Source organism: Brienomyrus brachyistius, chromosome 12 (assembly GCF_023856365.1).
Source record: "Brienomyrus brachyistius isolate T26 chromosome 12, BBRACH_0.4, whole genome shotgun sequence".
NCBI lineage: Eukaryota > Metazoa > Chordata > Actinopteri > Osteoglossiformes > Mormyridae > Brienomyrus > Brienomyrus brachyistius.
The window spans coordinates 10,219,289-10,235,195 of record NC_064544.1 but is presented as its reverse complement, the minus strand read 5'-3'; the positions used below and the strand labels follow the sequence as shown (position 1 = coordinate 10,235,195).

General features: G+C 49.5%; 1 protein-coding gene across 1 annotated transcript; it reads right to left on the bottom strand.

Annotated features, from left to right (window-relative positions):
• Nucleotides 1-202: 202 nt before the first annotated feature.
• Nucleotides 203-15,539, bottom strand: LOC125705136 (coiled-coil domain-containing protein 149-like). The gene is made up of 12 exons (XM_048971509.1): nucleotides 15,364-15,539; nucleotides 12,340-12,501; nucleotides 11,682-11,720; nucleotides 10,957-11,064; nucleotides 9,859-9,975; nucleotides 8,867-9,039; nucleotides 7,606-7,678; nucleotides 6,955-7,042; nucleotides 6,250-6,394; nucleotides 5,976-6,052; nucleotides 2,104-2,223; nucleotides 203-1,160 (listed from the first exon to the last, which is right to left on the bottom strand). The coding sequence occupies exons 1-12, from the start codon at nucleotides 15,412-15,414 to the stop codon at nucleotides 619-621; spliced, it is 1,695 nt and encodes a 564-aa protein (XP_048827466.1). The 5' UTR covers nucleotides 15,415-15,539; the 3' UTR covers nucleotides 203-618.
• Between the last annotated feature and the right edge of the window lie 368 nt (nucleotides 15,540-15,907).

Here is a 15,907-nt window from a genome sequence, read left to right as displayed (position 1 = left end):
CCCTGAACCCCTCAGAAGTAATCCCACCCCAACGGTCTCTTGGCCAGGGGTCCGCAAGTGCGAGAGACAGCTCTTCAGATTGGTTTTGGCACAGGCTGCCCAAACGGTGACCCCCCCCCCCCTTGGTGGTATAATTTCTCCCCGTCAAGTGGAAGTTCTGAAAGCGCCACATACACCCCCCCCCCCCCCCCCACACTTTAAAGGAAAGTTAGGTGGAGGCCCAAAAACCTCCTGGTAATGTAAAGGAAACGGAAACAAGATGCAACAATTCATTCAACTGAATAACACACACACACACACACACACACACACACACACACACACACACACACACACAAAACAAGTGGTGAATCACCGAAAAGAATCCTACCTTCCTGACAAGTATGTACAGCAGAAAGCGAGATCGACCCGCCGCGTGAGGCGGCAGGGCGCAGCGGTGTGAGGAAGCTATGGTGACGCGGAGCCCACCACCGGCTGCTTCATCTCCCACCTGGCGGACAGGCTCGCTCTCCCCTCCCCGCGGGAGCCCCCCCCCCAGTCCCTGAGTGTTGCTCTATTTCATAGGGGCCCTAACAGCCCCCCAAGCTCTCTTCCGAATGAGGGGCTGCAGGGAGAGGACTACGCCAGACTCTCACGGCAGAAGCTGTCGCTCCGCTTCACTGTACTGCCGGAAGCAGAGTCCTGGCTGTGGGAGGAGGTGCTGGCGTCCAGAGCCTGCGGTGAGGATTTAGGTTCAGGCCCTTCAGCTATACCTGCGACCCCAGGAAGATTTTCTCCTGGGGCGTGGTCTTCCACAGAGGGCGGCAAGCGCAGGCCTGTCACCGGTGACACCGCGGGAGATCCGGGGCTCAACGGAGGCTTTGCCGAGGCTGCGGCCTGCTCCTCCTCCCTCCTCATCCTGTCGGGCCCCGGCTCAGCAGTGCCACGCGCCTCCTCCAGCCTCACGATTCCCGCTGCTGGGCGTTCCGCGCTCTCCTCGGCAGCCGTCCCGTCACCGTCTCCGCAGCCACTGCTCATGGACAGGTCCGGAAAAACAGGTGCGCCCACATCGCCGCTACCATCTGGACCGGCCCGGGAGCCCGGCCATGCTTTTGGGTGGCTGTTTTCGGCAGCTGTGGCATGTTCCCATGGCGACGCTCCTCCACTTTCCATCCTGTCATCTGATCCGATTGGAGACAAACAAGATTAATGGTCATGGTGCAGGGTCAATGATAACAGCAACGCATCCCAAACTGCCGATTCCCAAGGAAGGAATGAATGAGCAAACGAATGAAGAAGCATAAGAAAAAGTAAACAAGCAAACAAACAAATGAACAACCCAATTAAAAATAAATTAAAAAGTGAGCGAGGTTACGCTAATTGGCTGAGGCCCTACAACACAGTCATCACCTGTGTTACAGCTGTCCCAACATGACATAGAATGAGTGTCAATTTAAACCCAACAAGAGTATTTTTCATTTGTGTTTATCTTTGTGGTCCTCACAAATAAAAAAATAATAAACGAAAGCAGTCAGTTGCAAAACGGCACTTTAATTTTCAGCACTGTGCTAAATTGGTAGAATAAGTTCTGCAGGCTGCTAATGTATTTTAGTGCTTTTTTCTTTGACAGCATCCTAAAATATCCGCACTACCACGCCTCATCAAGGGGAGAACGAGCATGACACCCCCGCCTGTTGATGGAAACAGCTTAGTTCTGCCACCTCTCCAAAAATCTGCTCTAATTTCAGGGATTACTGACCCATATTTGTGAACATTCAACCAAAAGGTTAAAGATTGAGCACAGCGTGAAAATATCCACCCCACCTCGGGGGGAAAAAAAAAAAGCCCAAATTCTGCACGGCAGAGGCCATATTTATAGGCCTTCGTGGAAAGCGTGCCCCAGGTTCTGAATGTCAACGGGCAGAATTCGCCAGCATTTTCAAAATGCCATGGCATTTGGGAGGAACGGATACTTATCCGTCAGCACCAATGAGAACTCTGCGGCGGAGAAGCGAGGCCGAGGGGGGGTGCGCACATGCCGCTAATTACGGGTGCTTTCGCAACGCGCCGGGGGGCACCGTTAATGAACGCCGTGGACGGTCACACACAGTCACGCACACTCACCTTCGGGTGGCTGCTCTCCCGGTGTCGCCGTCGGTGACGCTTCGGCCGGCCAGGAGGGCTCGGGGTGCTGGGGGGGCCGCAGACCCGCGATCTCACTCAAGCTAATGGTGTCCCTTCCTCCTGTGCCCCGGGACAGGCAAAAACAAAGCTTGACAGCGTCCCCCTCAGGGGAAAAGGGGTATCAACACAAGATGAGCGACATCTCCTCAACGCAGACATGTACACGGATATGAGCGGCACACACATCTCAACAAGGGGGAGCAAAGAGGGGTGAATATAAAGTCATATCCACTTGTCCGTTTGCGTCTGAAAAACTTAGGGGGGGGGGGGGGTGGCCATCTTAAAGCACCCCACAGTGTGTCATCTTACATTTCAACACTACAGCACACAACAGCTTCCCCAACCGCCAGGGAACAGACCCACCCAGACCGTGTGAACCGACCACCTTCCTGAAACCCCAGGCGCTGATCCATGCAGGATCACAGACGTGCGGGTGCTGTCACCAGACCCCGCCACCCCCGTCACTCCTCCCGCTCACTCCCTGTCATTTCTGCCTGTGTTTTCCATCCCTTCCCTTCATCTCCTCTGCTGTCCCACTATCCTGTCTTTCACAAACCAAGGGCTCTCACTTTACGCCAGATGCGTTTTGCATTTTCTGCATTTCAAAGATTTATTTCTAGTAACTATGTTCTCTCTTAATTGGTCCATGTAATTTAAGGAAAATATAACTGGAGTTATTTTGAAAATTGCACATTGTAAGCTGATCTAAAGTAAGAACACACTGAACTCCACCCCCCCCCCCCTCCCACAAGCATGGATTTAAATAAGGGGTCTCCAACTCCGGTCCTGGAGGGCTACCGTCCAGTAGGTTTTCTATCCTTCCTGGCTTCTGATGAGCCACATCTGTTCCTGATATTTACCTGAGAACAGGTGTGGTTCATCAGAAGCCAGGAAGGATAGAAAACCTACTGGACGGTAGCCGTCCAGGACCGGCGTTGGAGACTCCTGGTTTAAATGCACATCTCTCTGATCAGCATTTAGCTTGACAGCAACTCTCTTATGCTAAGGGGTCAAAGGTCAGAGTTTATGGGGTTGCATGGCTGTGTAGCATAGGAAGGATCTCAGTCTGCAGGTAGAAGGGGTTAAGAGAAGGACCCAGAGTTGCTCAAAAGGAGAGAGGAAGGGAAACTGTGCTGTCTGCAGATCGCCTGCAGCCAATTAAAAGATGCAGCAATTACGTACGCCATGCAGACCTGAGTTTCAAAACATCAGCTACAGTCCGCGCTGTGCTCGTCTGAGGGGGGGATCGAGGGGGTATGAGGGCAAACAGATGGGTGCTGACTCACTGCACACCACAGTGCACCGTGGGAAAGATTACCCTGACAGTGCTGGTGCACACCATCACCACCGTAGACATCGACCCCCCCATGCTCCAACTGGGGCAAGCAGGCTAGAGGGAAATCCAAGCAAAGAGGTCTAATCCCATTGCAGTACCACCCTGCCCTCAGATCCCGTCTCACTTCCACTCAGGAAGTCCACCTTCTGCATACGCCGCGTGAAGTGGATGCTTTGCTGGAGCAATTCAGATGCCTTGGTGAAGACATCTGGGACTCGAACCAACAACCTTCTGATTGTGTGTCATGTTTTTACATTGCTGACTTGCTAGGCTGTATGCAGTCACTGTGGTGAAGGGGAGCAACACTTGCACAGTCCCCTCCTGTTTTCGGTGCATCAAACACTTTAGGAGGGGGTTTAACTGTCAATAATAGGGCCCCCTACTTGCCACACAGTGGCTGGTAACAATGCATCTTTTCTAATGTCTCCACCTCGATTGCCCCCGCCCCCCCAACTTGGCCATCAGCACCCACCTCTCTCCATTTCAGCATGGCCGCTCTCCTGTACTTTGACGAAACAGACTCACGATTCCATCTCGTCTACAAATTCCCTAATAACAGCACATTCCCTAAATGTGTTTGTAATGTGGGCAATCATTTTCCGTAATGGATGCTTGTCAGTTTTATGGTAGGGGAATGACAGTCTTATGACAGGCAAGCCTCACAAAGCAGGGCTGTCCGACTGCAGGCTGGAAGCAAAGAGTCACAGCTCCCTCTGCTGGATATGCTAAGGATTGCACCTTTTACACTCGAGCGAAACCAACAACACAGCTGTAAAATTCCTCTTTTTTTCCCACTGACAAAAAGTCAAATAAGGGGTTTCTTTATTTTGTCCATGGGTCTTAAGGATGACAGTAGACAGCTTGATACAGATTTTGGTGAGATTCTCAGATATACATCCATATGCACGTTCAGAAACTCAAACCAGATATCATTACCATCTCCCTGGGAATACTGAGGAATAACATGTAGGGAGCTTTATTAATTTAGGTCTGTGGGGATGGTAAAGAGGACACTGGATGAAACTTCAGAGCCGCACACAAATGAAATGCTGTTATAAAGATAAACCCTTTAATAAAGCCACAAATCTCTAAATATATCACCTCCCAATTTATGCCTAAAATGGTCATATCAAGCCTTGTAGAGGAACCAGGGATGGATTATGGGTTGTGAGGCCCCTGGGCAAAACGTTCGCGAGGGCCCCCCCCCCACCACCAGCACCACCACCACAATTCAAGGGCCCTTGGCAGCCAAACGCCCTCCCTTTAGGGTCAGGGGCCCTTGTAGGCAGAGGATCAAAGAATGTAGGCCCTCTAAAATAGACAAACGAAAATACATTGTTGATAAGCGTTGCAAATTGTTTTGGGCTAGGGGCCCTATGGGCCCCCTGCACCCCAAGGGACCCTGGGCAGCGGCCCCGCTAGCCCAGTCCGTAATCCGTCCCTGGGAGGAACTGTCCTTTTTTTAGCTCTCAGCCACCTTTATGATTGGCTGCGAGATGTGCTCCGCTCTGCCTTCTCTGTTCCTTAAAAAAAAAAAAAAAAAAAAAAAAAAAAAAAAGTATAAAAATATTCCTACAGCAGCCCTTCTGAGATATTTTGGGAACATTTTGGGAACGTTCCCAGAGAGCTTAAGCATTTACATTTCTCTGTGACAATCTGTTCCGACTTAATCCTGCGGAATACAGCGGCTCATTTCGCAAATTACTCGGTGTCTACCGTAAACGCATCAAAACACCGAGAGTCAAATCTGAAGTGAGGAGGGTAGACGGGACAGCCACAGATGAAGGACGGCTGGAAAGGGGGCCGACGGTGCCCTGCGGCCGACCCTCAGGATGCGGCCTCTGCTCTTAGAGGGCAGAGTAACTAGCGAGGCTGAAGGAGGCCGTGGAACGTGGACGCTGGACTTCACGGGGGCCGGCCACCTTTTTGAAGGAGGACCGCACACCTTTCTCTTGACATGACTCCCAGTACATCCCCTACTCCAGTATCACAGGGAAGATGACTTTGATGCAGCAAGTCCTTTTGTCACCATTTTGTAAATCCTGCAAGCCCAGGGAGGGGGGAGGCGGGGGGGGGGGGGGGGGACTACCAAGGCAGAGTAAACAGTAACTGGGTAGTGCTGCATTTGCCAGCGGGGGCAAGTCGGGAGGGGGAGGGGGTAGGGTGCTTGAGAGCTCACTACACTGCTGACTTTAGCACAACCGGCTTGGCAACTTAAGGTTAATTAGCACACCACCAGTGTCAGGAGCTGATAATTAGGAGGCCTCGGCACGGGCGGTCCAACGGCACAGATGGCAGCCCGTAATGGTTCAGTCTGGAGAAACGGGATATGCCCTCCCCATGTAACCGAGGGTCACGCTACAAACAAGGGAGCCGTAAGCAAAAACACGACAGCCTGACATTCTGTTCCGGGCCAACAGGGGGCGACCTCGCTTTGTCACCATAATGAGGTGGGAGAGCCGCACCCAGCACCCACCTGGAAGGCTCCACAGGCCCGACAGCTCCAAGGTCTTCAGCTTCTTCTCAAGCTCTGCCACACGGTTCCCCAGAATTCTGTGCGAGGGCAAGAGAATGCATTCAGAAATCCTTATTAGTACTGCAATACTGGCCAAAACAAAGTGCATAGGGTAAGCAGGAAGAGGAGCCTGTCATTTGCTTATTACACTTATCTTTGAAGAGTAAATCATGACCATTAGAAGAAAAGTAGAAAATACAAAAAAAAGGTCATACAAATACAAGAAGGCACCCACTTATTCGTCTTGCGTTGATGTTGGATGACCAAGTTCTGCTCCTGAACAGTCTCTAACAGAGTTGTGGTCAAAGACCAGAGGTCTGCTGTGGACTGGGGGGTGGAGGGGAGACTGTAGCCACTGCTCCCGTACAGGAGGTCCTGCACTGAGGAGAGATTGGGTGAGGTGACTAATCAGTAAGCATGCAGGCTGCCATTTTACCCATAATCCTCCACAATAACACCGCTGCGATCCCCGATTGCTGTGTTAGGACAGGCTGAGGCTTGCCACTAGAATCTCAGCTGCGTTAAACATTCAGCTTAAATCTTAAATACGAGAACTAAAAGATACAAGCTATTTATAAAATTAAAAAAAAAAAACCCATAGGTTTCTGGCTTAAAACTGACACCTGCAAAGGCAAAAATCTGCAATAGCGTCCATATCTGAGCCATATGGGCCAAGGTGAGTAACGACCATCCGCTGTGGGGGAGGTGAAGAGGCCCCCAAACCTCAGGCCCTCATGCAGTTGCAGGCTGCCCCGAACGCAGCCAGGGACAAAGGGAGCTCACTCCAGAGAGCTGTGGGCGTTTATTTACACCTGGAACCCTAGATACGGTTAGCTGCTCCCCACCGCTGGGCCCTGCCCTCGAGGAGGTGAGCATGCCAGTGGCAGTCTGTTCCTTGGCTTCAGTGCCGGGCAGCCATAGTGAGCTCTTGGGGGCTCACCTTCCCTGGCAGAGAAGATCCCTGGATGGGCCCTGCTGTCAAACTTCATGTCTGTTCTGGTGGTTCTCCTCTGTTCCAGATTCTCCTGCTAAATGGTGATGGAACATGTAAACAAGGTGTGGAAACCCCCCCCATACACACACACACACACACACACACACACACACATTTCTGTACTCATATCTTTGTGGGGACTCTCCATTCATTTCTATGGGCATAACCCTAATCCCAACAATGACGACCATAACCCTACCCAGCCCTAACCTTCACCATAAGTAACCAAACAAAATACAAGACTTTTGGTACTGAGGTTTATGTTGTTGGAACCTGAAAAATATCCCCACAAGCTAAACACACACACAAACAGCTCAAAAACGTTGAGCACAGAAACCCTGGATTCGAAAACTAAACATCCCAGCATGGAGGTCAGTGCTTAACTAGCAGACTGAGACACAGCTCAATAATCAGCATTTCACGCTCCGCAGAGATTAAGAAAATGCCGATGGCAGCTTAGAGGAAATACTCGCGCACACACACACACAGGCTCTGGGATCACATCTTTCCTGTACTGCCAGTGTTTTTAAAACGCCACAACCAATATGGAAAACCCTTTCCACTCCATTCACATCCTCACAGAAGCCATCAGCTTACCTTGTACTTAATCATATTAGCCCGGAGCAGGCGGACTTCTTCCTGGACCTGCTTGTATCGTTCTTGTAAATATCTGCAAAAAGATGCAGGGCTTGCGTTCATGCGTTCAGCATTCCTCACACACCCCCTCCCTGGACGAGTCGCCACGAAGCCTGAAGTATAAACTGTCTTGCCATGGCAGTAAGGGAGTGTGGTTAACAAAGCTCAGCCTGTATTTATATTACCGGAGGAGGCGCAGCTAGAAATTGTCAGGCCCCCCCCATCCATCCATCCATCCATTTTCCAAACCGCTTATCCTACTGGGTCGCAGGGGGTCCGGAGCCTATCCCGGAAGCAATGGGCACGAGGCAGGGAACAACCCAGGATGGGGGGCCAGCCCATCGCAGGGCACACTCACACATCATCCACTCACACATGCACACCTATGAGCAATTTAGCAAGTTCAATTAGCCTCAGCATGTCTTTGGACTGTGGGGGGAAACCGGAGTACCCGGAGGAGACCCCACGACAACATGGGGAGAACATGCAAACTCCACACACATGTGACCCAGGTGGAGACTCGAACCCGGGTCCCAGAGGTGTGAGGCAACAGTGCTAACCACTGCAGCACCATGCCACTGTCAGGCCCCCCACATTACAGAATTTAACAGTTATCTGATGCTTATATCATTACATTGTTAGCGCGGTACTCCACTTGTTGAGCTATAGGCATCTAAGAGCCCCTGTTAAATGCTGGGCCCCCTGAATCTGCTAAAATGCGTATGCCCCTTCTATGCCCCGGATTACTAGTTTGCCAAAATAGGTTTTACTCCTCAACAATGAGCAAGGAATTCTTAAAGAATAGAGACACTCTGAATGGCTGACGTATCAAATTGTACGGCCATATTTGCCTCTGATGATCTAATTTCCTGATATTTATCGTGAAGCTCAGGATAGAGTTAGCATGGTATGCCGGTGGATCACCGCGGTCATGATGGGGGAACATCGTCCATGATGCTCATGCCACGCGGTTCTCCACCTGCCTTCCATGCGTTCACCACAGTACACATGCCACACGGTTCTCCTTCTGTTCTCTAGACATTTTCCACAGTGCACATGCCACTCAGTTCTCCAGCTGTTCCACACACGTTTCCCCACAGTGCACGCACCACGCGGTTCTCCACCTGCTCTCCATGCGTTTCCCCACAATGCACACTGCACGCGGTTCTCCAACTGCTCTCCATGCGTTTCCCCACAATGCACACTGCACGCGGTTCTCCACCTGTTCTCCATGCAGAGGGCATCCAGGTCAACGAGGCGGTCCTCGTGTCCCCCCAGCACACGGGCCAGCTCACGATTCAGCCGCTCGGCTTTCTCCTGCAGCGCCACCCGCTCCGCCTGCACATCCTGCAGCTCATCCGTTACCTCTCGCAGGTTCTGCTCCAGCCCCCGGTTCTATGTGCCGAGGAAGAGAACAGGAGTCGGACAACCAGGGATAAGAGTTTTCAGAATGCCTCGCCCACCTCCAGCAGGGATTACAGCTGGTGTTGGTCCCCAGGTCACACTTTATACACCTAACATTCGTATATTTTATGTGCCCGTAACTGACCCAACCCCGGTCAACACAAGCAACATCTCAGAGGACCGGCCCTTTAGCGGAAAGTCCAAACTCTCAGCCGCTCACAAGCTGCAATCATGTGACACATATAGTCAAGGTGATTCATCAATGTCCAGCACCAGGGGCTCAAAACTCATTAATATGCAGTTCAAACCATTGTTTTCAAATACACCTGGGAGAATTTGCAGATAAAAGATGCAGTTACGAGGCTGCGGGGACTCGTAAACACAGTCACAGCAGTGTCAGACACCCCTGCCACGCCAGAGGAATGCTTTCAGCATCAGGCCTTAGACTGATTTTTCCTCCCACACATAAATACTTCAAAAACATATACAACTGATTTTAACTGTGACTGATCAATACTTCTAAAGCAGTGTTTCCCAATCCGGTCCTTAGGGACCCACAGTCGGTCCACATTTTCGCTCCCTCCGAGCTCTCAGCCAGACAGCCCACATTTTTGCTCCCTCCCAGCTTCTGGTAGCAAAAACGTGGATCCTCTGTGGCTCCCCAAGGACTGGATTGGGAAACACTGCTCTAGCGTTCATTTTACATACTATAAGGATGTACATTTTGTCTTGAGAGAAAAACTGAACAACGTCTTTCTTGTATAAAAATGTGTACTGAGTATAAGCGGCATTCCAAGAGGCAGCCCTGACCTGTAGCCCGGCCTCCTCCAGCTGCCGGACGAGGTCCTCTCGCTCGTGTGGGGGGAAATATCGTGCCCCCACCTCCTCATCCCCCAGCCGCTGCCTAGCAATGGTCATCCTCAGGAGCTGTGATTAACGCTGAACGTCAGCATAAAGAAAGGCTTCTATCTAACATTTGCTGCAAAGGTCACGTAATCTGTATTATCCATCCATCCATCCATGCATCCATGTTTTGGTAATGGGAGAAGCCTGGAGCCTATCGGAGGCAATGTTACAGTACAAGGTATGAAGTATATGCAGTATATGCCATTGACCGAAACGTTGTTATGCAACACATGACTATGAAATTGGCTCACTGATAAACACTAAACGCTTTTCATGTGACTTTTACTTCTCAGCTTTTTTTGTAAAAGCAAAAAAAAATTTAGGTTTTTTTCAGTCAGGCAAAAACAGCTGCTATTATAGGTCTTTTATAAAAGTTAAACATTTATAAAGCAGGGGACATCTCTGCTCTTTAAAGAAGCAAATCCACGTAGGCAACCACATGCCAAGACATTTTGAATTTGTATGTAGGTATGGATTATAAGCATATCTTTCCTTCGAGACCCTCCACTGAATTTCTACTTTTCTCACCCATTTTCCTAACCCATTTGTCCTATGCAGGGTCACGGGGGCCCAAAACCTATTCAAGAAGCTATAGGCACAAGGCAGGGAACAACCCAGGATGGGGTGCCAACCCATCTCAGGGAACTCCAATTCACCTTAGCATGCTTTTAGACTGTGGGACAGGAAATGGACTATCTGGTGGACACAGGGGAGAACATGCAAACTCCACATAGAAAGCCAGGCCAGAACCAAACCCCCGGTCCCAGAAGTGTGAGGCATCTATGCTAACTGCTGCGACACCTCATGCTTCTTAAATTAGTATTTTGTAAATTTTTTTAAAGATTGCTTGTGCATGTAGCACGCCGAGTGCTTCATTTACATTTACTTATGCTATATATGTATGTGACAGTGTCTGTACACATACATTTACACAGATATGAAAGTGAGTGCGCTTGCATATTTGTGAGTGTTTGTGTTCGGAGTCAGAGATGGATGCCGCACTTTGTTATCTCCCCGGGCTTCCAATAGCCGCTGGTTCAGCTCCTCCACCTCCTGAGACAGCTGGTTGTTGCATTCCCGGGAGTCTCTCAGCAGCTGAGCTAGGTTCACCTGCAGGGGGGGGGGCAGGGGGGGGGGGACCTTAACTAAATGGATATAATAATACTGGTCTTCATCCAGCCCGGAACAGCCCCTGGTGTTTTCTTTAACCCCAACAAACCAGCAGCGCCCCTATGTACGTGCAAAGGACTGCAGGCAACAGCGGCCCACCCCCCCCCGCTGAGCTCTTAATTACGCCCGACTGAGATGTTGACTGAAGGCGCAGAGCCACGCAGCCGGCGTTAATCACGCGTTAGCCCCAGAATCGCCGTAATTTTGATGTACGACTGCTGTCACGCACACGTAGATGCAGCTTCCTTTAATAAATATCCGGCCGTAGCCACGCTTCACGCGATCACGCGGTCGATTTTTCTGCACAGTTTACGGCCTGATGACTCATGTCTTTGGCTGCGAAATTCCCAGCGGCCTCTGCTATATCAGTGCGAGCCGGTGGCTAAGTAAACACGGCTCGTGGTGCTTTTCACGTGCCCCTTTAGGGGCTAAGCCACCTTCGTGGCACACATTGCTGTGTGGGGATGCGACCGTGAGCCGTGCACCCGTGTACTTAAATACACAAGAAGGGGTCTCTGCCTGGAAAAACTGGTCGTGTTTGCGGGCTCCTTGAGTACCTGCTTTCGTTTTTCGGGTGGCAAAGTGGGATCACCGTCCTGCAAAGCATGTTGGGATACATGGTCATCTCACCTCCTGCAATACTCACAGAACAAGCCACAAGCTCTACCCACCTGCTTCATACAGGATCATTAAGCAGCAAAGGATTGTCTTATTGCTAGTGTTGGGCTTTTCAGGCCCAGAAGCTACAAATCCAGACCAAGGTTTTGTTTCTACCAACCAGTTGAGATTAAAGAGTCACAGTCACAGAGTAACTCAACCGGTCGGTAGAAACAAAACCTTGGACTGGATTTATAGCTTCTGGGCCTGAAATGTCCAACACTGCTCATTTCACAGAAAAGTGTATTAGCTAAAATAAAGTTTAGAAAATAATGATATAATGACGACAACAAGGTCCTTCAAGGAGGCTTAGCTACATTTAACATTTAATGATAATGACAATGACAACCAGGGGCTTCACTAGAGCTGTTTTAGGGAGACTTCAGCCCCCCAAGTAAATATACACTAATTAGTTTAAATAGTGTGTTCTCATTCATTTTCTTTAAAATCAGACACCCCTAGCAAAGGCTTAGCCCCCCTCTTTCATAAATCTCTAGTGATGCTCCCAGTGACGATAGAGTCAGCGTGATATGTGACCGATCGGAGGCCAGGGCTCACAATGAGCTCCCTGTACTTCTTTTTGAGGCTCTGGTGGTGCTCCCTCAGCTGACTGGCCATCAGCTTGTACTGGTCCCGCTCCTGCTGACAAGAGTCCAGCTCCTTGGACAGGATCAGCAGGCCCTCCTTCTTGCTCTCCAGTTTGCGCTTGCAAACCAGGAACTGCGGGGGAACAAAGTTAATAGCTAAAAGCCAGAAGAGCCACACAGAAAACAAGAGATGGGAGGAGCCAAAAACAAAAAAAACATCGTGAGATGATGTATGTAATGATGTACGAAATGATGTATCGGTGGTGTGGGAGACTACTTTGGGCACGTAATCTCTGTGCAGTATGACTAGCAGCAGAAGAGGAGCTTTTATCATTCATTATTTAGGGAAGTCTAACTGATAAGCACCTGCTGGCCATCCACATGCTGAATTTCATTATTTAAAGCTCCAGATATGCCCTCTGCTAGCGCATTTAGCCGTTTCTCCTACCCGGACTCCATATTTCCACTGCCTTACTGGACTGCCACAAAGAATTAGCCTACGCTAACGTAAGCGTTAGCTCACGACTATAAACAAGCCCTCAGGTAACCGAGAAGGAAAAAAATAAAAGAGTGCCTCGGGCAAGTAATAGATGATTACCTCGGTGGTTTTACAGCGACGCTCTCCGTAACCAAAGGGGGCGGTAACTCTGCATTACAGTCCTTAGTGAGCCGTGACATTAAAACTTGCAAACCTGCGGAGCGATTTACGATTAAGTACCCGCATCTGTAAATTTGAAGAAGTGGCAGAGAACGTGGGAGACATACCAGCCAGTGTCATCACATCTATTTCCAGACAAACATAAACAGGGTTACAGTTCTCTCAGCGCACCCGCCGTTCAGATCCATCCATCAGGGTGGATTAGAAGCCGGAGGAGGTAAAGCAAACATGCAGACACCTCACTGTGGACAGGGCTGCTCTCCGCACCCCAGGGTTCATGTAAGAAGCAAGACCTCCGACAGCATCACTGCGGTTTATTCTTAACCGCCTTTTCGTCCCTGCTGTTTAATACGAGAACCCGCTCGTTACTCACTCCATTCTGAACATGAACGAATGGGACAAGATAGCGCCTGTCTGAAAGAACAAATCTTACTCCTTATTACGGAGCCTCAACCCAGAGTGAAATACACCAACCACAGGCTGCATTACAATACCAACTGAGGGAACCAGAGGGTAATGACAGTACAGCAGAAGAGGCCCTTTAAGATAAAATGTTTGTCTGTAGTTGATTATTGGTTGGGGCTAAAGCTTGAAAATATAGTTCATGTCACGGGGGAAAATCCACTCTTTTTGCTGTTGTGCCACAGAGAAAGAAAAACAACTTACAATGTCCACACCACGGTGGACAGCAGCTAGTTTTTACACAGAAAATAATCTTTATCCAACGGCAGTATAAACAACCTCATTGACTGAGATGTCTGTTGTAAGGTGTGATGATCCTCTAAAACAGTGGTTCTCAAGCTCGGTCCTCGGGACCCACTGCCCTGCTTGTTTTCCTGCTATTCCTGCCCCACACACAAGTCCCAGCTGTCTTTCAGCTTCTGATTGACTAAACACACCTGATCCAGGTAACCAGGAGTGTGTAGGGCAGGGAGAGCTGGGAAACAAGCAGGGCAGTGGGTCGCGAGGACCGAGTTTGAGAACCACTGCTCTAAAACATGGTCAGGATTTCTGGAATGGCTACATCGCAAACTTACAATTCAATGAGGCTGAATGACACACTCTGCTATCCCATGCCAGCGCATGCAGCCTCTTCGCAAACTGGCACCAAGAAAATCATTTTAGCAGTTAAAGAAATTCTCACATCATCTGTCAATTCCAGAGTTAGTGACTTTGCATGTCGATTTTCTAATGACTTTGTCCCCACAACTACAGGAAAAGTACACGTACACGTACACACACACACACACACACACACACACACACACACACACACACACACAGCAAAGAAAACATACAAACTGGCGGGAGCTATTTAAAAAAAAGGAGATAAGACTGCACATCTACCAGCCCATTGACAGGAGTGACATGCTAAACTGCACAAAGGAAAATACAACTAATTATTATGAACCGAAAATCCAAAGCCACACACACTAAACCACGGGTCTCCAACTCCGGTCCTGGAGGGCTACCGTCCAGCAGGTTTTCTATCCTACCTGGCTTCTGATGAGCCATATCTGTTCCTGGTATTTACCCAAGAACAGGTGTGGTTCATCAGAAGCCAGGTAGGATAAAAAACCTACTGGACGGTAGCCCTCCAGGACCGGAGTTGGAGACCCCTGCACTAAACTTTCTAGATTAATTTGCCCTCAGTGTCTGTTCATTAAAAGCTGTGCTCTTAGGGTGACCAGATAATCCATGTCAGAGGGGACACTGTGACCTACTTCGGGTTTTACAAACTACTTTCAAACCGAAAGGCTCCTGTCCTCAGCTAAACAGTTCAGCTCTTCTTGTGCTTTGACTGGTTTGTTTCCTTGACTGACAGACTCATCCAGCTGTTTCACACATTAGTGACACATGCGTGATTATAGGAGACTGACCAATCAGCACACAGCAAGGACTCCGTGCTAAAGTAAAATCTGGGTCCTTTTAATTGAAATGGTAGTTTACAAACTCTGTCTTAGCTCAAAGTTCCCTCCCTCACACAGATTAGGTGGTCACTCCATGTAGCCTTATATTTTCAAACCAATAAATTCTACGTTTTGCTCAAATTTAACAAAATCCAGCAGCCCAGCTAACATCTGTCGTTAAATATTTACAATTTATTAATTTAGAAAACGTACAAACGTACGCTTGTCATTTGGAAACAAAGTTATTTTTTAAAACATTTAAGGCGATTTTTTTTATTGCATTTAATTGACATCTAAACCTGAAAAGCCCTTCAGCGCGTTGTGGTGTGTGTCCGTGTCGCCTAACAGCTGGCAGAGTATACTTATGTTTAGTGCTGTCGATGCGCCTGGACAGCAGTGTCGCCTCCAGACCGTCACTGACACCCACCTCACTCACCAAACCCTGCCAGTCACTCTCGCTCCTCTTAGCGGGGTTCATCTCTCCGGAGCGTCTCGGTGTTCGGGAACATGAGTGGCCCTAAGTCCGGAGCAGGAAGCGTGACTGCCCGATCTCCAGTAAAATACGTAGTCCCCTCCTCCTTCCCCGTAAGATACTGAACCAGGGCGGGGTAAGGATGTGGGGGGACGGGAACCGGATTTAAAGGCTGGCTTTACAGGCGGCTGCGCATGCAGCCGCGTATGCAGGACACAGTCTCATCTCTGCTAAACTGAATCTTTTGGGAAATTGCAGAAATGTTTCTGACGAAAGGCATTTATCGCCTATGTTAATACATAGTTAGGCGACTAGGTACTGCGTCGATGTGTGTTTAATTGGGTGGGGAGGTGGGCAATCCTCCTGCCCATTGCTGCCAATCTGCTTGTGGAATGATTCAGGTACCCTGTGAGGGGCGGTAGTGTTAGACGCTGAGTGTTAGCATTTGATTGACACCGAAACCAAAGCTGTAGACCAATCATAGCCCGAGAAATGCCCA

Bases quoted from the DNA above. Each gene is read 5' to 3' on its own strand.
- LOC125705136 (XM_048971509.1), bottom strand. From the start codon at position 15,414: ATGAACCCCGCTAAGAGGAGCGAGAGTGACTGGCAGGGTTTGGTGAGT. The intron at 12,502-15,363 runs GTGGGTGTCAGT...GTTCCCCCGCAG, and splicing joins GGCAGGGTTTGGTGAGTGAG to TTCCTGGTTTGCAAGCGCAA. The intron at 7,679-8,866 runs GTGGAGAACCGC...ATCTTTTTGCAG, and splicing joins GCCCTCTGCATGGAGAACAG to ATATTTACAAGAACGATACA.